This window comes from Phragmites australis, chromosome 18 (assembly GCF_958298935.1).
Source record: "Phragmites australis chromosome 18, lpPhrAust1.1, whole genome shotgun sequence".
Taxonomy (NCBI): domain Eukaryota; kingdom Viridiplantae; phylum Streptophyta; class Magnoliopsida; order Poales; family Poaceae; genus Phragmites; species Phragmites australis.
In genome coordinates, this window is record NC_084938.1 from 8432532 (window position 1) to 8459709 (window position 27178).

General features: G+C 48.2%; 2 protein-coding genes across 3 annotated transcripts; one reads left to right on the plus strand and one right to left on the minus strand.

The window, feature by feature from the left end:
- Positions 1-15120: 15120 nt before the first annotated feature.
- LOC133898328 (aspartyl protease family protein At5g10770-like) lies at positions 15121-18257 on the minus strand. Of its 2 annotated transcripts, none has more exons than XM_062338986.1 (2): positions 17651-18257; positions 15121-16770 (listed from the first exon to the last, which is right to left on the minus strand). In XM_062338986.1, exons 1-2 carry the CDS (start codon positions 17862-17864, stop codon positions 15434-15436), a joined length of 1551 nt encoding a protein of 516 aa, XP_062194970.1. In that variant the 5' UTR covers positions 17865-18257; the 3' UTR covers positions 15121-15433. The 2 variants fall into 2 exon arrangements, with proteins under 2 accessions (XP_062194970.1, XP_062194971.1); XM_062338987.1 differs by having other exon boundaries at positions 15122-16770; positions 17672-18257.
- Positions 18258-23343: 5086 nt separating this feature from the next.
- Positions 23344-25231, plus strand: LOC133898378 (uncharacterized). Its single transcript, XM_062339055.1, has 2 exons — positions 23344-24253; positions 24345-25231. Exons 1-2 carry the CDS (start codon positions 24221-24223, stop codon positions 25137-25139), a joined length of 828 nt encoding a protein of 275 aa, XP_062195039.1. The 5' UTR covers positions 23344-24220; the 3' UTR covers positions 25140-25231.
- The last annotated feature ends 1947 nt before the right edge of the window (positions 25232-27178 follow it).

Genomic DNA, 27178 nt, shown 5'->3' on the forward strand with positions numbered 1-27178 from the left:
TAAGAAGGAGATTTAAGTTTAGAAACGAAGTTTGAGAGTAAGTAACACCATAAATGTATTGATAGTAGAAAAAATGTATCAGTCGAGGGGAGTATCACAGCGTGACTTTGTGTTTGTGCACCTCTGTGTCCTGTGTGTTGCTCTCTTCTCTCACAGATCCTATTTATATGGTTGTACGTAGCTTAGCGTACAAGTTGTCGCTATGTGCAAAATATTCAGGACCCGAACGAGTTACATGGTTTTATCCCGGATAACTATTTTTTTTACCTTACATAGAAGATAAATATTTATCATGATAACTATTGTGGTGCATGTTCTCTGAGGGGTGAGCCGATCGCTAATTGCGACCTGTCGCCACGCTGCTAGGGGTGTCAGGATAACCTCCATTGTACTGGGATGTCAGGACGGTATCCACTAGCCTAGATACTTAATACCAGTCACTTCCTTGCGAGCAAAGGATGACCGACGTTTCCCTTCTGGCAGATTTTTCTTGAGGCTTGATAACTCACCCTGTAGACTTTGAGAAACCTGCCTGAGCTCTGGAGACGGGGGCTCCACAGGGGCATGGCTCCGGGAGGTGGAGACTTCAGGAGGCATGGCTCCGGGAGATGGAGGATTCGGGAGGTATGGCTCCGGGAGATGGAGGCTTCGGGAGACATGACTCCGCGAGATAGTTACTTTGAAGCCCGGAAGTCCGAAAGCGGCCTTCGGGAGGTGTGAGTCCATGGGCATGGGTTAGCTGAGCCAAGGGGTAAGGATGTCAACGGGGCCCCGATCCCCATTCCCCGACGGGGAATTCCCCTATTAGGGGACGGGTATGGGAGCATTTTTTTTCCCCACGGGGAGTGTAACGGGGAAAAAATCTCCCCCGTCGGGTATGGCGGGGCGGGGATGGTTACCCAGCCCCCGTCCCTGTTTCCCCGCGGGCCCCTGTATTTATCTGGGCTGTAGCTGATCTTTAGGCCTACTGATCCTCCACTCCTGTCAACCGGCCCACTCCAGTCTCCACTCGGGCCACTGGCCGCATGTTCAAGCCACCGCGACGGACCAAGCCTCTGGGCTTCCAGCTTCTGGCCACTGACCGGGCACCGGCTGCCTCACGGCCTCACGCCACGGGCTCACCAAACAGCACAGCAGACACGAGACACCAGCAGGGCAGCACCGCAGCAGTCCAGTCCAGCACGGGCTCACGGCAGCACAGTCAGACAGTCTGCAGTTCTCTGTTCTCTCCTCAATCGGTCACCTTATCCTCTCACCCACTCCCACTCTCGGACTCTCCCAGGCTCCCAGCGACCCAGCCGCCAGGTGCCAGGCCAGCCGCCGCCAGCCCCCAGCCGCCCAGCGGCACGCCTGCCGGCCTGCGCCTGACAACCCGAGCCCTGAGCGCCCGGCGCCCCACTGCCCCAGCACTCCAACAGACAGCGGCTGACTGGCTGAGCGGCACCAGCGCCTGGCGACCCAGCCCTGCGCGGGCAGCGCGGCTGCGCCCCAGCGGGCAGCGGCACGCCACGCACGGCATGCGCCCCACGGCCCCAGCCGGCCAGCCCCCAGCGTCGCGCTCGCTGCTAGCCGTCCTGCCGTCAAGCTCGCGCACGGCAGCAAGCAGATCGAGGCACAGGTGGCCGCCGTCCGATCCGTCCCGCCGTCAAGCTCCCGCACGGCACACGCACGGCAGCAAGCAGATCGAGGCACACCTGGCCGCTGTCCGACCCGTTCCGCTGCAGATGGAGCAGATCGACTCCGTCATGGCTTCGCCCTCCTCGCCGTTGAGCTCCGACGGCGACGACGCAAGGTGAGAAGCGAGCTCCCCTTCCCAATCCTCCTCCTACCTTTGTATTCGAGTTCGAGTCGTGTCGCTGCGCCGTTGTGTAACTAACCAACGTCGGGCGGTCCACGCGAAGGAACGCTAGCAAGGACTGGCCACCACCTGCTCCAACCGACACAGCACTCGACGAGGCGACCGCTGTTGTACCCCTCGATGCGCAAGGTGCTGCACCTGCACGTGTCATCATGCGCAAGGTGCTTCGAAATCCGGCTGGGAAATGTGCCGCCGTGAGGAAGAAAAGCCGCCTTGCGATTGCAGGAGCCCCAAGTTCCCCAGAAGCTACCTCCTCCGACGTGCATTTGTTGAAATCCATGGGGTTCGATTTCGAAGCTCGCTAACCCTCTTTTCAGTAACAAATTAGCATATGGTTGTTATTGATTCTTGAATTCTATGGTCGATCTGTATTGCAATTTGTATTGATGTTTTGTAGCTTATTTCTGTATTGCAATATGTATGTATGGTTAATCTGAATGGATGCTATGTCGATCTGTATTGCAATTTGATTCCTGATGCTTATTTCTTTTATTGATGTATGGTCAATCTGAATGGATGCTATGTCGATCTGTATTGCAATTTGATTCCTGATGCTTATTTCTTTTATTTGTCAGATTCACCATGTCAAGTCCATGTACTGAGAGTAGCAGCCAACAAGAATCACATTCTGTTAATGACTCAGAGCCAATACAAATTGATGATGATGATAATGAGAATGTGGCTGAAGATGTGAACTTTGGCACAAAGAGAAAGCTTACTTCTGTTGTTTGGAAGGAGTTCAAGAAGGTGAAAGTCTTGGGTGAAATTAAAGCTCAATGCCTTCATTGCCACAAGCAGCTTGGAGGAAAAAGCAGGAATGGAACGAAGCATCTTCATGATCATTTGAAGATATGTACATTGAGAAGAATCAAACTGAAGGGAGAGAACAAGACACTAGCACAATCAGCTTTGAGGTTTAATTCTCAAGAGGGAGGGAAAATATCTGTGGAAAATTACACATTTAATCCAGAACTAGCTAGAAAAGAGCTTGCTGCCATGATTATACTACATGAGTATCCTTTATGTATTGTTGACCATACCGGCTTTCGGAGGTTTGTGAGTGCACTTCAGCCATTATTCAAGATGGTGACTAGGAACACTATTAGGTAAGAGTAGTACTTTTATGTATCTATGACAACATATAAGGATATTGTCTAAGTTTCTATGATGTAATTTTAGGAAGGACATTATCGATGCATATAACGAAGAAAAGAAAAAGGCCCTACAGTACATGGCAGGAGCTAAGTCAAGAGTGTCTATTACTACAGACATGTGGACCTCTGAAAACCAAAGAAGAGGGTACATGGCTATTACAGCTCATTTTATTGATGACTCTTGGACGCTTAGAAACATTATCATGAGGTAATTTCTTATTGCCATTACCTTCATTGAATTGTAATTTAGATTCTTGATTGAATTCTTTGCTACCATCAACTTTAATTCATAAATTTGATTGCATTTCTTGCTGTCATCATGTAGGTTCATATATGTTCCTGCTCCACATACAGCTGAAGTTATTTGTGAGGAGTTGTATGAAGCTTTGGTTGAATGGAATATTGATGAGAAGATCTCGACGGTGACTCTTGATAATTGCACCACAAATGATGCGATAATTCCTGAACTTGTCAAGAAGATTGGTAAAACAAAACTCATGTTGGAGGGGAAACTATTACATATGCGTTGTGCTGCCCACATTCTTAACTTGATTGTGAAGGATGGTTTAGAGGTGATACAACCTGCAATTGCAAAAGTTCGTGAAAGTGTAGCCTTTTGGACAGCCACACCTAAAAGAGTAGAAAAATTTGAAGAAATTGCTAAGTATGTCAAAGTCCCAATTGAACACAAGTTAGGTCTTGATTGCAAAACTCGGTGGAATTCTACATACAAGATGCTTAGTATTGCTTTACCTTATGTGGCGGTTTTTAACCGTGCAACACGTGTTGAGAAACTATATGATTGTGCTCCAAGTAAAGAAGAATGGACTTTTGCTAGAGAGGTGGTTGAGAGGCTCAAGATGTTCAATGACATAACTGCTGTGTTTTCTGGAACTAATTATGTCACTGCCAATATTCAGCTCCTTAAAATTTGTGAGGCCAAAATGCAAATTAGGCAATGGGCTGCTTGTGCAAATCCTATTATAGAAAAAATGTCAAGTAAGATGATTGACAAATTTGATAAATATTGGAAGGACATTAAAGGACCAATGGGAATAGCCACTATTCTTGATCCTCGATTTAAGACCGACTATCTCCTTGGGTTTTTTGAGACCCTATTAGTTCAGACCAATGAAGTGTGTATTGAGAAAGTTAATGAAGTTAGAGACTCTCTATGTAATTTGATGAAGGAGTACCAAGTGGAAGAGGATGAGGATAACACAGAATCATCAGCTCCTCCACTTGACAATTCGGGTTTATTATCTACAATCAGTGCACGTGTTGCAAGTAGAAGACCAACAATCACAAGAGTCAAATCTGAACTAGATAGGTACTTGGAGGATGAGTTGGTTCCAATTGCAACAGAGAACTTTCAGATTCTAGATTGGTGGAAGGTGGCTGGGACACGTTATCCTACATTGAGGAAGATAGCACGTGACATATTTGCTATTCCAGTCAGCACTGTTGCATCTGAATCTGCATTTAGCACTAGTGGGAGGGTTCTTAGTGAGCACCGTAGCCGCCTCACTCTAGAGATCTTGGAGGCGCTAATGTGTTCACAAGATTGGATACGCAACAAGTACAAAGGTATATATGTTGTACAATTCCTATTCATTCAATTTTCAATGTCATGGTTGCAATGTAATTGTTGTCATCTTGTGATTGTGTTTTGTAGATGATGATAATAATGATAAGCCTGAAACCTTTTGGAGTTGCCTTCAAGAGATCCCAGAAAAGATGGAGGTGATGTTCATGTTTTGTTATAGTAGCAAAATGTATGTTTACTCATTTCCTTGTTATATATTTAACTACTTTGCTGCATGTAGGGACTTGCACTTTGTTGAGAGCCTCAGGAGGATAAGAAGTCAAGAATGCATGTGCTTTTGTGCTTTTGTTGCCTTGTTGCTTCCTAGCTGTTATGAGGACAAGAAGTCAAGACTCAAGAATGCATGTGCTTTTGTGCTTTTGTTGCCTTGTTGCTTCCTAGCTGTTCTGAGGACAAGAAGTCACGACTCAAGAATGCATGTGCTTTTGTTGCCTTGTTGCTTCCTACATGAACAATTGCCTTGTTGCTTTGTTGGTGTAGCTCTCTCAATCTCTCTAGAACTATATGTGTGAATTGTGATGTTATTATGATGTTATGAACTTATGATGAACTGATGCTCTTGTTAATTGTTATCTTGTTTTTTTTCTTGTGTGAATTTTGGATGTTGAGGTCTTGTTTTGATCACCTACTTGCAAGATCAATTGATGATATCTATTTCTGGGTAGCGGGGACGGGGACCCCATCGGGTACCCATTCCCCACGCGGGGGCGGGGATGGGACAATTTTCCCCCCCTGTGGGCGGGGACGGGGACGGGGACGGGGACGGGGACGGGGAAATTTCTCTCAAACGGGGACGGGGATGGTTACCCATTCCCCGCGGGAATTTTCCCCATTGACATGCCTACCAAGGGGTCGTCGTGGGTCCTTAACAACGACCCACAACAGTAGCCCCTCGCGAGGGCGGCCAGCGGAGCGGTCGGGCCCACGGTTCTTTCTGAGTAAGGCCTCCGGCGGTCCCTAGCTTTGCTGTTTGATGGCTTATGGTCTCTAGTATCGCTTGGCTTGCCTTGGAAGATTCGATCCACTTGATCTGAACTGTCCGTTCGATGACGTTGGTGACAAGGGGCATTGAATGCACCCTGTGAAAAGGCACGATCACGCCTTGTCAGACGGACGTGGGACGTGTGGCATCTTGTGGTTGGGGGGTCGTGGGGGGTGGTTCTGCTCCCCTATGATCGTGGTCTGGCAGGTGAAGGGACAAGGCATGTGCCCGTTTTTCTAGAGGAGGTAATCTCTCTCTTATTTTTACGAGGAGAGGGATTACCTTGAGCAGCCTTCTCGCTTGCATTTCGTTCTCATCTGCCCTTCGCCTCTAGTTGTTCTTGCTTTGCGCATGCGTCCATCGATTGCTACTCTTCTTTCTTTCTTTCTTGCCGTCTAGCGCCTTCCGTCATCCTCCTACGATCTGTATGGCCAGCTCGAGTGCCCCGGGTGGAGCTGTAACTTAGGCGGCCGTGGCAGGGGGCCCTCTGGTGGCGCCGATTCATCCGTTGTTGATGGGGCCGCTACCAGGGTGGAGCTCCATCGCGCTAGCAGAAGTCATCCTCAGCAGACCACCGTGCTAGGAGTGTCTGCCATCGATGACGCGGAGCTTGACCGGATGTTTAGGGAGGGGAAGCTTCCCTCTAGAGCCGTTGCTTGGTCATCGCTGGATGAGGAGGTCCCGGAGCCTCTAGCCCATGAGGTCATGATGTTCGAGGCTTTCTTCGAAGCGGGCCTGGGCTTTCCATCGGTGCTGTTGCTTGAGGAGGTGCTCCACCACTACTATATGGAGCTTCCGCATCTCCATGCCATTGCTCGCTTGGCCACCTTCGAGTGGGCCATGCGGACGGAGGGGTGTGAAGGGAGGGCGGATTTCTTCGCGGCCCTCCACTTTGCCAGCTTCCAGCCGAAGATGATCAAGGGCGATAGGACAAAGAGGCCCCTCAGTTTTGGCAGTGTTAACTTCTAGATACGGCTGCAGTACTGCGATGCCTTCCCAGCGAAGGCTATTAACGGTCAGTGATATACGGGCTGGTTGCAGCGATGGTTTTACTACAACGTCGGCCTTGCATCCCCCCTTCGCTGCACAAACCGGGATATCGCGTATGTCCTGGAGCCGGAGACGGGGGTCACGGACGATTAGTTTGCCTCGCGGCTGGCCCTTCTTCGGAGGGTGGCTGAAAAGATGAGCATGTGTGACCTCTTGGAGGAGTTCACCATGTTGCGTATTCAGCCCATTCAGATGGGCTGGGACTGGGCCTTCGAGCAAGGTGTGGAAGAGTGGCCGAAGGTGTACTCCGGTCCCCCCATTAGCTCTGGTGAGTCCTCTTTGTTGTCTGGTTTTTGATCCGCAGATGTGAGCCACCTTTTTCTTTTAGAGAGCTGCCTTCCGCTGGAGCGTGCGGTGGAGATCGCGGAGGTGATCCTGGGCCCACCTACTCACGCGGAGTGGGAGCGGCGGATGGCTCTAACACAGAGCTGGGAGTGTTACAACCGCATCTACTTTCACCTCGGAATGGGGGCTTCGGCATGGCGGGATCCGCCAGAGCCTAAGTTTGTCTGGAAACGAGCATGCGCCGCTCCCGCGATCCACGTGAAGCCACTCCGAGCCTGCGGCCTTCTATCTCTAAAGATTCACATACCGGCTCGACGACCGAGTCGTCCGAGGTGCCGCTGGTTCGTAGGAAGCGTTAGAGGTGGGTCAGGAGTGCAAGCTACCCGTCCGGAGGTGAGGGTCAGCTTGGTAGTGGTGACTGGGGGAAGGGCCTAGCCTCTTTGTATATTGTCGGCTACGACCAAAGCTGGAGAGGAGGCGTGGCCTCCGTGGAATATGATTTTGAGTACGCCGGTTTGGACATCGATGACGTTACAGGCTCTTCTATGAGAGGGTTTGAGGGACTTAGTGAGGTGTTGTTGCTTCGTTAGCTATATCATGTTTTGGTCGTGCACCAGGATCTTGATTCGTGTTTCTTGGTATTTTGCAGCGACCATTGAGGTGGATGCGTCTTCGACTCCTCTCCCAGAGGCTTCGGAGCCCTGGCAGGGGTCGAGGACTCCTCTGGAGGTGTCCCTGAATGCCCTCGTGGCCGGTGTTGGGGGCACTGTGCCCTCCACCAGGGCTCCCTTCGCAACGGTCGAGGGGAGCCCTGGCCTTGGGGCCTTGACTCTGGACGACTTCGCCCTGTGCTTGGAGGCGTCAAGGGCCTTCATCGCAGCCTCCTCTCTTCTCCGGAGTGGAGAGGTCCAGGGATTGTTGGCCCAGCGTCCTTTGGAGGAAGTGGAGACATGTAGGGTAGTGGCGGCCCTGCAGGTTAGTAGTTTAGTCGCGATTTGCTGGGTTCGGTGTCTAGTTCTGAGTAGCTCATTTTGTCCTTTTTCATCTTCTGCTGTGCCACGTAGCAAGTAATTTTGACGAGGGCACTGGGAGAAGGGGGTGCCATGCCTTTGTTGCGGCCCGTGACGAGGTTGAAGGCCTTCGTCAGGCCATGGAGGAGGCCCGAAAGTAGGTGGAGTCTTCGGAGGGTCGTCTTCAGGAGGATGCCCCAGAGGTGTAGCTCTGTCGCAGGCTGTCTGTTTTTTGCTTTATTTTTTTTTGAAGGGGGTCAAAGTCTTAATATTTGACTACCCCTTCTGCTTCATGTATTTGGGCTTTTTTCTTATCTAATAGAGATGTGTCTGTCTTCTTGTGGTTCGCCTGTATTGTTCTAGAATGTAGCTAGGGTTAGGGTTAGGGTTTTGGTGGCTCGTGTCGGTCGGTCAAGGGCTCAGTCCCTTTTTATGTGGTGGCTGGCCGACTGACCGAGTCGGTCGGTCAAGATATTTTTTCCTTTTATCCAATGATATAAATTTATTAGGCTCTCTATGGATCCACAAGGTGTCCAAATGGCACGTTTGAATAGTTAAACAGATTCATTTTGATAAGATCTATGTATTCGCGGTCTCCAATCGTTCATCCGAGCTACAAATCAAAAACCAAAATTTTGCCCATTTGGAATAACACACGGTCAACACCCTTTCTGTCATAATTTTTGTACTACACTATTCTCATTACATTTCCCAAAACTCGGGGTGTTACATCCTCTGCCCCTTCAACAGAATTCGTCCTTGAATTCATTATTCACATTACTCAAGGAGGGGGAACAACTAGATATGAACAAGAACATTGCTACAAGCTAGATGTGAACAACTCCAGAAATTTCTCTCTCATTTGAGACTCGAGTTCCCAGGTCACTTCATGTTTCGTCTGATTTGCCCAGAGAACCTCGACAAACTTGAGCGTCTTACGCCTTAACACTCTTTCAGACTCTTCCAAAATCCTCACAGGTCGGGTCTCAATTGCCAGATCATGTTCAATAGTCACATGCCCCAACGTTATATGATGTTCGTGATCTCTTAAGTATTTTCGCAACATGGAAACATGGAATACGCCATGCACGCCTCTCATCGACTCGGGTAGCTCCAGTCGATATGCTAGCTTCCTAATTCGTGCAATTATCGAAAATGGGCCGATGTACCTTGGACTAAGCTTTCCTTTGGTACCAAATCTAACAACACCCTTGGTGGGAGATACTTTGAGAAGAACCTCATCACCCACCTGAAACTCCAAATCCTATCTCCTAACTACCGCAAAACTCTTCTACCTACTTCAGGTGGCTAGCATGTCTTGTCGGATCTCAGCCACGCGTTGCGTCATTTGCTAAATCCAATTTGGTCCAAAACTATTTCCTCACCCACTTCACCCCAACAAAGTGGCGATCTTCTCTTCTGTCCATAAAGAGCTTAAGGAGATGCGAAACGAATGTTAGCATTATGTCTATTATTGTAGGCAAACTCCGTTAGAACATTGGAGCGAGGTAGAAAGCACTGCTAAACTGCAATTCGGTACCCATGACACTTTGCAATATACCCCATCACTTAATACAATTTTAGCTTCTTTATCAGAACATTGGAGTGAGGTACTCCATGTAGTCGCACTATCTTGCGCGTGTAGACCAGTACAAAATTGCCAGCTAAATTTGTGGAACGGATAGAAATAAGATACGCTACTTTACTTAGATGATCAACCTAACCCAAATAGAATCTCCTCCTTGTGGGGAGCAGGGTAAACCAATCACAAAACCAATGGTAATGTCACCCCAAGACCACAAAGAGAACCTTTAATGTTCGCAATTTCTCGGCGGGATGCATATACTCAGCCTTAACTTGCTCGCAAACCCCCACCTGAAGCCACATGTTTCACCATGTCTGTACAACTTTCCCTTCTCCAATGCGCATTTTAACATCTTGAAATAGCCGACCATGTTCCCATACTTGAACTCGTGCTCAGGTATAGGGGACTCAAGAATAACTTTTGTTTCTCTTTCTGACACTCGTGCATAACTATATGAAATATCCATCCGTTCAAAATCAGCTATCAAACATCTCAACGTAGGGGGACAACCTTGTGACCCCAAGCATCTACAACTATTTTTGGCTTTAACTAGTACGTAATTGATGTTAAGGTCGTAATCCTATATCGACTCTAACCATCTGCTCTGTCTCAATTCCAGATCTTTCTGGTGAAAATTTACTTAAGATTCTTATGAATATGTCACAAGTTGCTCCGTGCAGATAATGCCTCCAAACCTTAAGAGCAGAGACCATGGTAGCAAGATATAAATCACAAGAGGGATAATTATGCTCATGATTCCTTAAATGCCTCGACACAAGTGCAATTGCCTTGCTATCTTGCATAAAGCCACATCCCAGATCACTCAGGAAGAATTGAGGCAAGCGGTGAAATGCTCATCGACTCAAGAAGTGTGAGGAAAGGTAGTCACTAACCTATACACTAACATATGAAGGTTATGTCCACAACCATCAATCCATTGGTATTTCACACCCTTATGTATCATCATGGACATTGACATGATAATATTAGGGAAATCTTTCACGACTCGACAGAAATAACCTGATAAACCCGATAGCTCCACACCTCCTCTAGATTAGTCGGTCTCTCTCATTCCACCACCATGGAGACTTTATATGGACCAACTAGGATTCAATGCTCATTAGTCACATGTCATATAAAACCAACCTCTAAAAACCAAAACTTGCACCCTATTTTTTCTTTTTCTTTGACCAAACCTGATTCTTCCATGAAATCCCTATCACGACATTCGGTGCTACTCATGCTCTTTGATCTTAGAATATATCAGTATATAATCAATGAACACCACCACAAACTTATACAGATGCTCATGTACCATGTTATTCATCATCTCGATGAAATAAGCAGGTGTGCTCATGAGTCCAAAAGACATACCCTTAACCTCATGATGACCATTCCGAGTGGAAAAATGCAGTCTTCTCTATCCATACTTAGATTGCAAACCGATCTATGATAACACCTTGGCTCCATTCAGCTGATCGAATAAATCCTCCACCAGTGGGCAATGGGTATTTATTCTTGATAGTCACTATGTTCAGAGCATGATAATCGACACATATACACCTACTTCCATCTTTCTTCTTAGTGAATAGAACTGGATTTCCACATGGCAACACTTCACCTAATCAGCTTCCTAGATAATAGATCATCCAATTGTTTCTTCAACTCTTCTTCAAAAGGGCGAGCCAAATGGTAAGGTGCTATAGTAATAGGTAGAGTATTGGAACAAGATCAATATGGAACTCCACATCACGTTCTGGTGGCATCCCTAGCACTACATGGAGTTCCTCAACCATCAATGTCTTGATTAGTTTCACAGCCAAAATTCCAAGAAATCTGATCTTCATGGAATGTTGTATAGGGCACAATCTTAGCGCACAAATGATTACCACGGAGGCACAGTCCCTTGAAAGACTAACCTCTCACCTGACAAGGTTCTTGAGTCACAATTTCCAATAAGCATATATCACATCTTGATCTAAAATTTTGTCCCCGTGAGACCAACTCTAAGGAATAGGTACTATGAACCATGGTGTACTTTCCCCTTCGAGGCACCCAAAATTTATTCACACAATCTCATAATCACTTGCACGCAAATTTTGTTGTGCTAGCCGACAAGAATGGAAAGCTTTAAACTCCACTAAGAGATAACCCCAGTGGTGCTATACACGAACCAGCACCACTCATATTCTTTCTCTAGTTGACGTAGTGAACATCTACTCAGAAGAGACCTACAAAGGATTGTAGGGATCCATTACACTGCTGTAGTCACGATGAATAAAATGGTCAAGCGGTATGGTTGATCAGGCCATCCATTTGCACATTTTATTCAAACACCATGTTGGGTAGATAGATCAAACCTAATCCCACTCATCCCATAGTCACGATATCTAACTACAAATCAAAACTATCAGAAAACTCCACTAATCAAGGGCAATAAGCCATTGACTGGACCATTCAGCTTCGAATAGCCCAAGAGGATTCCAAGCAGTCACTGCGATACTTCAACTATCTAGGAAGCAACCTTCTTGTTGCTCTTTCTAATATTCTTAGAGGAAATCCTTCAAAAGATATAGGCGAGGGAACATATCAAATACCAGGAGAGACAAAATCACTACCAAACTTGATGTCATGGGTTGCCACTCACAAGGATAGAACTAGGTAACAACACCACGGAAACTAATCACTATGCAACGATGCTAGGCCTCGCTACTAAAGCCATACTGAACCCAAACTTCACGAAGCAAGGATTATTAAGGCGAACCCCCAGGAGACTAGCTTCATACTAGACAAGCTAGACAAGACAGACAAGACCACCGGATGCACATCAGGGATCCATGACTCGATAGTAGGGTTCTCAGCTATGATCTAGGAAAACAAGATTCTATCTCCCCTCTATAGTCCATGAGGATGAGTTGAAGCGGAGAGGCAGTTCATCACCCTCTACAACATCATGATGTTCCTCAACCGTAAAATTCCGAATCATACTCTTGACTAGCACAACATCCATGGCTGATGTCCAAATTTAATCTATTTCCTTACCTTCTCATGAACTTGAAGGAGAAGCATCAATATCCGAATCCAACAACTTATTTCTCTTTTTCCTCTATACTCATATGCTTATGGGAACAACATCAACATCTTCTTTCAAAACTGTCTCTTCCAATTTTCAAGAGAACCTTAGTCCAAGGCTATAACAAAATAAAGAGTCAAATATGTACAACTTACTCATACTATATATAGTGCCTTTATAAGCCTCACACGACAACGGTCTGCCAACATGCACAAGAATACAAGGCAACATAAATATAACAAATAAAACATATCAAGAACATGATGCAATGAATGACAAACCCATCCTATGGTGCACCAATGTGTCAAATTTTAACTTAGTTAAGCCTATGTAAAATTTTAATGATCGTTTGCCTAAGTTAACAAGTAACTACCCTAAGTAACTACTATCTAGCTCTGATACCAACTATAACATCCTAAATATCTACAAACCCGGATGCAAAAAACTCCAGTCTAAGCACACCTAATCAGTTCAGAAAATATTAGAAATTTTGACAGAATTTCCCCTAAAACCGCCATTTCCTTGTGGAAGAAAAAACACACATACACCACATGCATAATATTCACAAATGGAAAGTAAACATAACAGTTTCAAACTAGGACCCGATATAACTTCTTAGATCGGATACACTTTACAAAACAACCACAAGCTGTTTAACTAACCAAACAGCCAGTTACAGCGCTACGGTATTATGGAGACAACTAGGTAATGATTTGAGTGTGATCACTTGCCACCATGTGATGCTAATTTCCCTTTCGAACATGTCGTGACCAATGGTACCTAAAAACCAAATGAAACATAAAAATGAGTAAAAACACTGAGCAAGTACAGTGTGAAACTAGAAGAACAGACACATCAACAATGTAAATGAAGAATGATAAATAGTGAGTTTTTTCTTTGTCCTAGAATATAACAATGAACCACTAGTTTCTGTTTGAAACGGGCAATCTAGAATATATCCTTAGTGTTTACTGGTAAAGTCGAGCAAGTGAGGCCATCACTTACTCACAAGAACATGAATATAAGAACCAAATTACACATCTGATTTGCTCGGAACATGAATGGAATTTAAAGGAAATAATTGAAACTTGATCACACGACATGATCACAATCATGAACTTGAACCATATGAACACATTAAATATGAATATTGAACAAACGTAATTGAGAGTCAGTGAAACATCCATCAAGCACACTCATGCCATAAAACAGGTTCGTCATGCACTTTCCTTAACCGTGATGAGGAACCGACTTCACGCCGTTGGCACTGTCACTCCCAAAACCTGAGGAACAAGATTGTACTCAAAATCTATCCCGAAACATCCACATAACTAAACATTGTCTATCTGAACTACTCTATCCTGCCAAAACCCCCAAATCCCCGATTTAGTCATTTTTTGCGAACTCAACCAATGTTCTGAGTTGCTCATTGATTGAGCCATAACTTTTATTCTGCTTAACCTAGGACAACAAATAAATACCTCTAGAGCATCTACGGGAAATACACTATGACTTACGCTTTAATCACATAGCCGAAATATGGCTCCAATCATTTCTAGTTTTCGAGTGTTCTCTCGCTGCTAGACGATCAAGCTTCCAATCATGCGTCCAACGACAAAGTCGACCACCAAATTATCTATAAGCATCTAGGGATTACGAGAATGTTACCCTTAATGCGTAGACCACGAACCGATGATTAATCTGATGAAATCCCCGAGAACTCCCCTTCTTCCTATTTTCCCTTTTTCTCCTCTCTTTTTCATTTCTTTTCTTATTCTTTTTTCCTTTTCTTTTTCCTCTTTCTTCCTTCTCTGATGCTTGCTATTCAGGTTGGAGCACCGCCAACAGAAGCCGAGCACCATCACCAGCAGGAGCCGAGTACCACCACTAGTAACCAAGCACAACAGCAGGTGACCAGCGGCGATGGTGGCGTGGTGCAGGCGGCTGAACAACAACAGCATGAGCTGGGCGACGATGTGGCATGGCCGAGTAACATGACAGGGTGGTGACCTGTGCAGGATCGAGGGGCGGCGACCGGTAGGCGACGACGATGGTGGCTGGAGGCAGGACGACGGTCAACAGCTGGCGGTTGGCTAAATGGCGGTGGCCAACATGCACGACGGGAGGCGGTGCGGTGTGGGCGGAGCAGAGCCACAATGGGAACGACGATGCTCACCGGCGACAGCGGTGGTATTGAGAAGACGACAATGATGACTGACACGTCGACAGAGGATGACGACAGCGCAATAGCTAGGGTTAGGGTTTGGGTTCTGGTTGCTCGGCATTGGTCAGTGAAGGGCCCGGTCCCTTTTTATATGACGACCAGCCGACTGACTGAGTGGGTCGGTTGGGATATTTTTTTCCTTTTATCCAACGGTCGGAGTTTCTTGTGCTCGCTACAGATTCATCGGGTGTCCAAATGGGACGTTTGAATAGTCAAACGGATTCGTTTTGACAAGATCTACGTATCCGCGGTCTCTAATCATTCATCCGAGCTACGGATCAAAACCCACTTTTCGCCCATTTGTAATAACGCACGGTCAACGTCCTTCCTGTCATAATTTTTGTACTACACTGTTCTTATTACATTTTCCAAAACTCATGGTATTACAACACGGGTGCCATACTTAGATGGGGTAGCCACAGGTATATATTCCAAAGTGTCATCCTTAAATCTACCGAAATTGCATGGAATAACTACTTGAATAGCATAAAGATTTGCCAAGAACAGAGTTTACAACATCAGATGGAGATAATGAGAAACAGAACATTCACTCATCTCGTAAGTTTGCAGCTTCCTTTTCTCTGAATATTTTATCCTCCTCAAGTTCTATACATAGCTGCAGTCCTCGTCAGCAAAGCCTAGCCTTGACCCCGCCGTGTCATACACCACCCTCTTGTTCTTCTGCTGGTAGTTGCCGATGATGGGCGTCTGGTCCTCGTAAGAGAGGCTCGCCATGGCAAGGCACACCTGGGACCCATCCTTCCTCACCACGAACAGCATCCCGGCGGCGTCCACGGTCACGTCGGCGCCGCCCTCCAGCCGCAGTGTCAGCAGTGGCACCTTCACTTCGTCGTGCCCCGTCAGGTCGTAGCACGTGTCGAGGATGGAGAACCCCGGTGCGGCAGGGTAGCCCGCGGCACCGAACTGGCGCGTGAACTCGGCGCGCACGGCGCGGTACACGGATGGCGCCAGGCGCGTGATCACCGTGCCGGAGTCGATGAGCACGTTGCTGGCGCCCAGCCCCTGCGCCGCCACGGGGGTCCCGCCGACGGCCGCGCCGGTGACGTTCAGGAAGTAGAACGGCGGCTGCGCCGGGTCCGCGATCATGCGGGTGTAGGCCACGGACGTCGTGTTACGGTAGGACGTCGTGTCGCCGCCGAGCGAGAGGGAGCCTGAAGCGTTGCCGGACGTGGTGGCCGGCAGGCAGTAGGAGAAGACGCCGCCGTACCGGGACGCCGTCTGGGAGACCAGCGACAGCTCGGTGCGACCGAGGCCCATGAGTCCCGCCGTGCCGCCGAACAGGCCGCGGTTGCTGAGCCCGCACCCGAACACGAAGCCGTGGAGGCTAGCGCCGCCGAGGCCGATCGTGTCCGTGGCGAGCACGCCGCGGCTGAACGACCCGTCGCCGTAGGCCAGCGCGTAGTAGCACTTCTCGCTGTTCCCGCCGCTGCTAGCACAGGATCCAGGCGTGCCGGTGGCCGCCTTTAGGGAGGCAGCGCAGGCGGAGGCGTTGCACGGGACGGCGGCGTAGGTGGCGGAGCCGGCCGGGTCGAAGAGCGGGTCGCGCTGCGCGTAGCACGCGGAGCAGGGCTTGCACTGCACCCAGGTGAGGTCGCTGCCGGTGTCCACGATGACGGTGAGGTTCGAGGCGGCACCGGAGCTGCCGCCGAGCGAGATGGTGGTGACGTAGTTGAGCGTCTGGAAGCGGATGCCGGAGGTCAGCGGAACCTGGGCCGCCACCGCCTGGCCGGAGCTGGACTGCGTGGACGCTGCCGCCCTATTCCGCAGCTGCAGCGAGCTCGCACGCGCTTCGTCGGCAGCGAGGAGACGACTGAGGTAGCGGTCGCGGGCCGTGGGGTCGTCGGGGTTTGCCATGACGGAGTGGTGCTTCAGCTCCAGCACGGTGGCCGCTGTTCTCGGTGCCCCTGCTTTCTTGTGCTCACCTGAAGAACATGACAAACATGGAGAAGTGAGCAAGTGACAACTGCATGTAAAATCCAGTACTGTGGGTTTGGAGCAATGCACTCCAAGCAAAAGTAGCTTCTGAACTTACATCAAAATCTGAATTTTGAATTTGTGATTTTAGAAACTGGAAGTACGATTTTGGATGTACGATATGCATGATGAGCAGTGCACATTCTTTACTTTCCACTGCTGGTAAGGACTAAGGTACAAATGGGAAATTAACCATGAGAACCAAATTGTACAACCCCAGCCAGATTGGTGTGCCAGATGGACCATATGCATAAGTGTAGCCCATGTTGACTGGAACCACCATCAGAAATATTTCAGGATATTTTCATGGAGGAACAAGAAGTGTCATTCTGATATTTATTGGCTTCTCCATTTTTGTCGAAAACTTTTGTTAGGGAGATTAATACATCGAATGCTTGTGGGTGATTATCATAAAAATAGCTACTGGAGGTCGTACCTCTTGTCCATCTCAGAACGAAATGCGCAAAGGCCCATTTGAACATGGATGACTGTTCCCGATTTTTTGGATTTTAGTTGACATTTGCACAAGACATTAAGGATCTGGACCCCCAAACCCCCTATCCGAATAAAACTTCACAGATAAGACTAGGGTCTAAGGTATACTCCTTCCACAGAAAATAGTTCAGGAACACATAAAAGAAAAATTAGCATTGAATCTGAATAGTGAAATTCACTTATTCATTAATACAAATTCCATGAAGACTGGATTTCTTTGTATCAATTAGAAATACGCATTGGAAAACATATAATAACATCATTGTTATAAGCAACCACGGCTCTTTTTGCACAAATTCAACTTCATTGCATGCATGCACATTTCTGTCTTACCTAGTGATAGTGCAGAATTACCTAGCGTTTCAGCACGCTTTGCGTCAGCGTCACGGCTGCTCCGGGTCCTCCTCGCGGCACCCCATTCCTCCAACTCCCGCAGAGAGAGCACGGCGCTCTTCCCGTGTTGGCCGCCGCTGCCGTCGACTAGAGCGCCGACGACCAGAAGCAAGAGAACACAAAGAAGGTGAGCCGGGGAAGAGGCGGCCGCCATTGTTGAGTGGATCTGACAAAGTCACAAGGCGGAAAGAAACGACCAATTAAGAAGGAAGCGGGGGGTGCAAGAGACAAGAGAATGTGAGTGTGTGTGTGTGTGTGTGTGTGTGAGAGAGAGAGAGAGAGAGAGAGAGAGAGAGAGAGAGAGAGAGAGAGAGAGAGAGAGAGAGAGAGAGAGAGAGAGAGATGGACGCTGCTGCCTGTCACCCTGCTTGGACTACGAGTGCGGGAGAACATGCACGCACGAGGGAACACGAGCGTACTGTAAGTCTGTAACCGGTGGATTATCTGCGATCACGGGCACACAGGGGGGGGGGGGGGAGAGAGGGTTGGCCTGTTGTTCGCTTGCGGAGAGGATGGTAGCAGGGCCATGCGGGATGCCGGCCGTGGCATGCGGCTGCACGCGCTCGCACCTGCTCTCGTGAACGAACCATATATAGTCGAACATGGCAGAGATCGACGAGGGCATGCAGTGTCCATTGTTAAATGTTGCTACCGTGCCGATTCCGGGTGGCATTTAGACTAGAGAGTACACAGCAGGAAGAGGACAGGATGCAGCAGATTTCTTGACGGTGGTGACCGAGGGTGACGAGAACATCCAAACTTATGCTACACATGCATGGTATGGCGCGCTGTCCAACGTGAAGGATTAAACTTATAACAGCACCAAGACAAGTAACAAGCTGCCTCAGTTTGCTACCTAATTCGAGTTCTATGATTGATTGCAGATTCACTACCGGAGACGGCTTCTTTGCCGAGTGTCCCAGATTTTACCGCGTGCTTTTTATCGGGCACTCGGCAAAGAGGCTATTTGCCGAGTGCCAGCGAGAAAGAACTCGGCAAACATCTGGCACTCGGCAAAGAGCCTATTTGCCGAGTGCCACAGAGAAAGAACTTGGCAAAGAGGCTATTTGCCGAGTGCCAGAGATAAAGAACTCGGCAAACATATGGCACTCGGCAAAGAGGCTCCTTTCCCGAGTGTCATTTTTTGACACTCGGCAAACCCTATTTTTTCACTTTTGAGCAAGTTCGTGGAGGCTATTTGCCGAGTGCCAGAGAGAAAGAACTCGACAAACACGTGGCACTCGGCAAAGAGGCTCCTTTCCCGAGTGTCATTTTTTGACACTCGGCAAACCCTAATTTTTTTTTCACTTTTGACCTCCAAACTTTTTCTGCAGTCCTCATACAATACCTGGTACTCCATGTTCCAATGTGGCACATTTCTCGGATTTTTTCTGTATTTCTTTAATTTATTTCAATTAATTGAATTTTCTTGGATAATTCAAATTATAACTGCTAGTCATTCGAATAATGAAAAAAAATGAATGGAAAAATGATATTCATGTTATTTAGTATAATGTGAGGCCGTATCCAGGAACAGACCACAAATTTCGAACATCTTGTTCACGAAACATGACCACGAACTTGCGGTCGAGTTGTTTTTAAATTGTATAAAAAGCAAACGAAGTCCGAAAATCATGAAACTTGTCAAGATGTCATGATATCATATGTGGAGGCTGTGATAAAAATTTGAGAAGGTTTTGCACAAGTTGTCACGTACGATACTTGCAAACCGAAGAATCTCCGAAGAAACCTGGGTAAACTTCTTCGGTTTGCAACGGTTACAAGCATCGTACATGACAACTTGCGCAAAACCTTCTCAAATTTTTATCACAGCCTCCACATATGATATCATTACATCTTGACAAGTTTCATGATTTTCGGACTTCGTTTGCTTTTTATACAATTTAAAAACAACTCGACCGCAAGTTCGTGGTCATGTTTCATGAACAAGATGTTCGCAATTTGTGGTCTGTTCCTGGATACGGCCTCACATTATACTAAATAACATGAATATCATTTTTTCATTCATTTTTTTCATTATTCGAATGACTAGCAGTTATAATTTGAATTATCCAAGAAAATTCAATTAATTGAAATAAATTAAAGAAATATAGAAAAAGTCCGAGAAATGTGCCACATTGGAACATGGAGTACCAGGTATTGTATGAGGACTGCAGAAAAAGTTTGGAGGTGAAAAGTGAAAAAAAAATTAGGGTTTGCCGAGTGTCAAAAAATGATACTCGGGAAAGGAGCCTATTTGCCGAGTGCCAGGACGTCTGGCACTCAGCAAAGAATTTCAAATTTTTTTTAAAAAATCCCTCTTTGCCGAGGGCCAGATCGGGGGCACTCGGCAAAGATTTTTAAATTTTTTTTAAGAAAACCCCTCTTTGCCGAGTGCCAGATCGGGGGCACTCGGCAAAGGGGGGATTTAACCCCCGGCCCACGCACCGCACACACGCACACACGCCCGCGCCAGCCGCCCCCGCGCCCGCGGCGCCCGCGCCCGCGGCGCCCGCGCCCGCGCCCGCCCGCGCCCTGGTGCGCCGTGCGCACCGTGCAGGTGCTCCGCCCGGGCCTCCCCTGCGCCGTCTTCACCGGCGACGCCGACGGATCGCCCGAAGGCCTTGCCGCTCGGGCCCTAGACCGGTTCGGCGTCCGCCTCCTCCGTCCGCCGCAGGTACGGCGATAGAGTCCTGCTGTCCTGGCTAAATATTGGACCTATGTAGTTTTAGTTGGTAATACTGCTTGAGAAATTAGCCAATTAGGTCGAACTAGCACACGTTTTGCGATCATAAAAGTTGGTCTGTCTTCGTTAGCTGCTATTGTTAGCTTTGTTTAGGATTGTTAGCTTTGTGCAGTAGGAATTATGCTGCACAGTAAACTTGCTTCCTAATGCATAATTTAAACCTTTGGTGCTGTATAAAAAAAAGACCTTGGTAGTCGGTAGTTTTGGTTGGAGACTGCTCATGGAAGAAGTGTGATTACCTTCCTAGTTTGCAATACATCGTGGATAAAGCTAGAACCATAGTTAGAGGGAAAAAGAATGATGACATTGTTATATATATGTGGTTGGATATAATCTTGTGCATGTCGGCCATCGTGCCGTTCATATATATGTGCATGTCGGCCATCGTGCCGTTGGTTTTCTTGCAGGTTTTGGAAACCTCACCGTGCAGGGGAGGTGCTGCCGAAATTTTGTATTGACAGTTTTATGTTTCTTTTTTTGCAGAGAAGAGCCAGTCGGAGCGGCGCCGGAGTACCTCGGCGACCCCGATCGCCTTCCTTGCCGCTGCGGGTCTACCTGCACCGCGTCGCCTCGCCACTGCACCGACCCGCCACGGCCCCGCTAGCCTGACTCCACCGCCACCCTAGGTATAACCCCTCTTTCCGTATCATGGTCATAGATCACGTAACCCAGTTAGGCGTCTCCCGTTCGAAAGAGATACGGTTGGAAATATGCAGATATTTCCATATCTAAAACCGTATCTGTTTCGAATTGTCCACGTTTTTTGGACAGCCCACGGATGCGTAGGTGGGGTTAGTTTCCATGGTCTGCTCCGATCCGAGACAGAGTTTCGGCATCATCTCCCTGTTGTTCTCCGGATACACACTCTCCCTAGCAGGACGTGTATTTGGAGAACAGCGGGGAGGTGCTGCCGAAATTCTGTCTCGAATAGGAGTAGAGCATGGAAACTAACCTCATCTACGGATCCTCGCGTGGGATTAGGACCTATCCTCACCTATTAGATAGTAGGAACGTCGTGTAGATGCAATTGATGTTTATATTACTCGCCGCTATATATGTTAGAGGATGGAGGACCGTGAGTGGATGTACACGGGCCGCGCAAGTCAGGGTCAGGTCACCAATGAATGGATCGACAAGACCGATGCTTTCTTGGAACGGGCATTTGGCGTGGCTGCTAAAGGAGCGAGTAAAATTTGCTGTCCCTGCAGCAAATGTGCAAACAGGAAAAGACAAACGAAGAAGGTCATGGGGGAACATCTTTGGAAGAATGGATTTACGGCAGACTATACCCGGTGGGTCTACCATGGTGAAGCCGATCGTATGAGAGAGGAGGTGGTGAGACCACGCGTCGAGGATTATGATGCTGATGCCGGGGTAGCAAACATGTTAAATGACTATCACGAGGCACAGTTCGCTGAAGGACGTACGGAGGAGGAGCCAGAGGCAACCGCAAAGGCGTTCTACGACATGTTTGCCGCGGCACAGAAACCCCTTCACGGCCAGACAAAGGTTTCTCAACTAGATGCCATTGGACGCATAATGGCTTTAAAGTCCCAGTATAGCCTGAGTCGAGACGCCTTCGATGGTATGTTGACAGTTATTGGCAGCCTGCTTCCGGAGGGTCACCTTCTGCCAAAGAGCATGCACGAGTCACAGAAACTCCTTCGTGCACTTAAGATGCCGTATGAGCAGATACATGCTTGCCCGAAGGGGTGCGTCCTATTTAGGAAAGAATACGTGGAAGCAAAGTACTGTCCAAAGTGTAAATCATCTAGGTTCCTGGAGGTAGATTCTGGTGATGGCCAGAAGAGGCAGCTTGACATTCCCGTGACAATCCGACGGCACCTTCCGTTCATACCGAGGATCCAACGGCTATACATGACCGAGGAATCCGCGAAACAGATGACATGGCACAAAAATGGCAAACGATACAATCCTGACAGGATGGTACATGCATCCGATGGTGAAGCACGGACCCACTTTGATGGCATTCATCATGAGAAAGCTAAAGAGGCTCGTAATGTACGTGTTGCGCTGGCAACAGATGGGTTCAATCCTTATGGAATGATGGCTGCCCCATACACATGTTGGCCCGTGTTCGTTATCCCCCTCAATCTCCCCCCCGGCATATGCTTTCAACGACAGAACGTATTCTTGTCATTGATAATTCCTGAACACCCGGGGAATAATATGGGTGTGTTCATGGAGCCTGTGATTGATGAATTGGTCCGTGCTTGGGAGGAAGGGGTATGGACATACGACCGAGCTACAAAGAAAAACTTCAAAATGCATGTTTGGTACCACTACGCCCTGCATGACTTCCTGGCGTATGGGATATTCTGCGCCTGGTGTGTTCACGGGAAGTTCCCATGCCCAGTATGCAAGGAAGGTCTGAGGTTCATTTGGTTGCAGAAGGGTGGCAAGTATTCATCGTTCGACAAACATCGGCAATTCCTCCCTCTTGACCATGCATTCAGACGAGACATCAAGAACTTTATGAAAGGTGTCGTAGTGACAGACCCTGCACCACCGATAATGACTGGTGCCACGGTTCGTGAACAGATAGATGGTCTCGAGGTCAATCCAGAAGGTGGTTTTGTGGGATATGGTGAGCAACATATGTGGACTCATAAGTCGGGCTTGACTCGGCTCCCCTATTTTGATGACCTTCTCCTTCCACACAACATTGATGTAATGCACACTGAAAAGAATGTTGCCGAGGCACTTTGGGCAACAATCATGGACATTCCTGACAAGTCAAAGGACAACGTTAAGGCTAGAGTGGATCTGGCAACGATATGCGATAGACCAAACCAACATATGAAGCCTCCTAGTCGTGGCAAGACATGGAGAAGGCCTAAGGTCGATTTTGTCTTGAGCAAGCCCCAAAGGAGGGAAGTACTAGAATGGATCCAGACGTTAATGTTCCCTGATGGGTATGCAGCTAATCTGAGGAGGGGAGTGAACTTATCTACTATGCGAGTCTTAGGGATGAAGAGTCATGACTACCACATATGGATTGAGCGGCTTCTTCCGGCGATGGTTCGAGGCTATGTCCCTGAGCATGTCTGGCTAGTGCTGGCAGAGTTGAGCTATTTCTTTCGCCAGCTTTGTGCCAAGGAGTTATCTCGGACCGTGATTGCTGACTTGGAAAGAATGGCACCTGTGTTACTCTGTAAGTTGGAGAAGATCTTTCCACCCGGCTTCTTCAATCCGATGCAGCATTTGATTTTGCACCTCCCGTACGAGGCACGAATGGGGGGGCCCGTGCAGGGCCGTTGGTGCTATCCAATCGAGAGATGTCTAAAGGTTCTTCGAAAGAAATGTAGAAATAAATGCAAAATCGAGGCTTCCATTGCAGAGGCATACATTCTGGAGGAGGTGGCGAACTTCACAACAACATACTATGGTGACAACCTCCCTAGCGTGCATAATCCACCCCCTCGTTACAATGCTGGCGAAAATGAATCGAACCTCAGCCTTTTCCGAGGCCAACTCGGAAGCGCAAGTGCATCGACCCCCAAGACCTTGAATCATGAAGAGTGGCGCCATATCATGCTATACGTGTTGACCAACCTTGACGAAGTGGCACCGTACATGCAGTAAGTTCTCAACGAACTTGTTAAATACGCCGTCACTATTCTGCATCCAACCCCCTTGTTTCTCGTTGGTACAGGGAATTTCTTCATGAATTCTGGCGTCAATCAAGGGATCCTACCCCGCAGCAGGTAGATACCCTTCTTAGACAGGGTGCGGGAAATGGAATGCCCGATTTCATTTCTTGGTTCAAACGGAAGGTACCGTCCAATTTAGCTCGTACGTAGTTTGACATTCCAAGTTACTCGTACGTGCGAATAATATAACGATGTATCCTGCTTGAGCTTGCAGGGCCAGAGGGATGCGTCTATGTGTGCCGAGTTGAGACAGGTTGCCGATGGCTTTGCCTATAGGGTCAGGTCATTTTCTGGTTATGACGTGAATGGATATCGCTTTCGCACAACAAGCTACGAGCAGAGTCGGCCCAATCGAAGAACCACAAGTTCCGGAGTTTTTACGCCCGGCGTTGATGAGGTCGAGTATTATGGAAGAATTGAAGAAATATACGAACTCAAGTTTCATGGTTCCAAACCTTTTAATCCCGTCATATTTAAATGCCATTGGTTTGATCCTGAAGTAACGAGACGGACATATTGTAATCTTGGGCTAGTCGAAATTCGACAGGATTCCGTCTTACCAGGAGACGATGTCTATATTGTGGCCCAACAGGCCACGCAAGTTTATTATCTCCCATATGCGTGTCAAACCATAAGGCATCTTAAGGGTTGGGATATTGTGCACAGGGTATCGCCACACGGTAAAGTGCCTGTCCCAAACGATGAAGATTACAACTTAGACCCAAACACATATGACGGAGAGTTCTTTCAAGAAGAGGGACTAGAAGGGAGGTTTGAGATAGACTTAACCGAAGCGATCGGAATGGAAGTAGACAATGAAACGGTTATTGAAGAGGACGTTGGAGATGAGGTGCAAAATGTGAAGGACTTACAAATGCTTGAGCGATTACATTTAGACAATGACAATGGCAACATTGCTCATTCGGATAGTGTTGATTATTTCGACATGATTGATAGTGATGATGAGACTTATGATCCAGCTAATCCCGATCATGAAGATTATTTCTAATACATGTAATACTATGTTATTTTGTAATTACGTTTTGTTTATTTTGCATCTCTTTCTAAGTACTTCTTGTTTATCTGTGCTTATTGGTTTACTCTTTTTAATTGCAGGTGATTGAACAAAGATGGTGGGCGGTGGGATGAGGAAGCTAACGTCCTTGTACCGAAGGACAATGACCGCTGCACCGGGGGAGAGTAGGAGGAGGAGCAGCTGCAGGAGGGAGTCGTCGCCTGCCGCCCCGTCGCGTGAGGAGGAGGAGGAGGAGCAGGTGCCCCAGGAGGACGCCGAGGAGGCGCAGGAGGACGCGCAGGAGGACGCGCAGGAGGACGCGCAGGAGGAGGCGCAGGAGGACGCGCAGGAGGAGGCGACAGCAGGGGGTTCCGCTTCCTCTAGTTCGTCGAGCGTCTACTTGCGAGGTCCCGCGAGCCTCCCTCAGCGACCGATACCTCGTGAGAGACGCCCGCTGATTCGACCCGAGGGGGAAAAGTAAGTAACTTTAGATGTTATCACTACTTTATATGATATGTTGAATATCAAAATAGAAATTGGACGATTGTTAATCACTTGGGCAGGAACTGGACGATTGTGGCGAGTGGAGGTGCTCACACACGCCAAGTCAATGGCATCCTCGGTCTTCTGTGCAAGGAGCACTTCCCTGGCCTGGTTGAGTACGCCGGAGTGACAGGGCCGGCCTACTCGTTTGACCACTACGCCGCCGCCCCCGATGCTGCAGATCGGGCCCGCAGGGTATTCAACAACAAGGCGGAGCGGGTGAAGCAAGAGCTGTGGGTAAGTCTTCCTCGCACTACATTGCTCAATACATCGTATTTATTGGACATTCTTAAAATAATGAATGGATACATCGTGTTTGTATGCAGGATTTCTTTAGATGCCAGGACGGACATGAGGCCAGGGCGGATGCGGTGGCTACCAAATGCTGCAAAAAACTCGTGGTGGACATGCATTACGAGGCGCGCATCCAGGCCGTCGTAACTTACCACGGGACCGTCGTTGGAACGAAGGTCACCAAAAGGGACGCAAGAACCATGACGCTGACCCGGGACCAGTACCTGCAGGTAAATACAGAACATTAATACTGATTCCTTTTGAGATTAAGTAGGCTTAATTTCATCTTCTGATATGTCATGTACTTGATGGCCTGTAGATGATTCCTTATTGGTGCGCCGCGCATCCCCAGTGCTGGGAACAGATGGTGGACAAGTGGTGCTCACGCGAGTGGGAGGAGACGCACAACTTGTGCCGGGAGCGGCGTTTGATGATGCCAGGTGTAGCACACCATCAAGGCAGCCGCAACCTCAGCGGATACGCACAAACATGGGTACGCGAATTCATTTATTTATTCTAACGCTCAATTCTGCATGATTTCTAATCATCTTGCTGTTTTTCTCGCAGTCGGCGTCACATGGTGGCCAGCCTTGCTCCATCTTCAAGGCATTTGCTATGGCCCACAAGGGCAAGGCGACGTCCGACGTCGACTACAACCCGGAGGACGGGCCCGAGGCGTACAGCAATGCGACCGTCCACAACCGCCTTAGTGAGTACACATCGATGGCAAGGGAGGTCCATGGGCCAGAGTACGATCCGAGCACCGAGGAGCTTGATGGAGAAGTCGTCATGAGGGTGGGAGGAGGCAAGAAGCATGGGCGATACTGGATTGGCGACGGCGCAATCGACTCGGCCGCTACTCCCAGTCTCTCCCAGATTCGAGCAAGCAGCACGAGCACGAGCCCGGCCATACGACCTCGGAAGGACACTTCACACCACCGGGTGGAGGCACTCGAGGTTATTCCTGGTTTATTCGTCGTTCATTGGTTTTTTCATACCTTTCCTTTGCATTATTGTAACATTAGGGTGAATATATTGTAGGCCCAGCTGGAACAAGAGAGGAGGATACGGGAGCAAATGCAGGCGACGATGGAGAGGGTGGAGGCCGAGCGGGAGGCCGAGCAGCGGAGGATGGTGGAGATTCTTCAGTACATGCAAAGTATTGGCGCCGCTACGGGTGTAGCTCCGCCACCTTC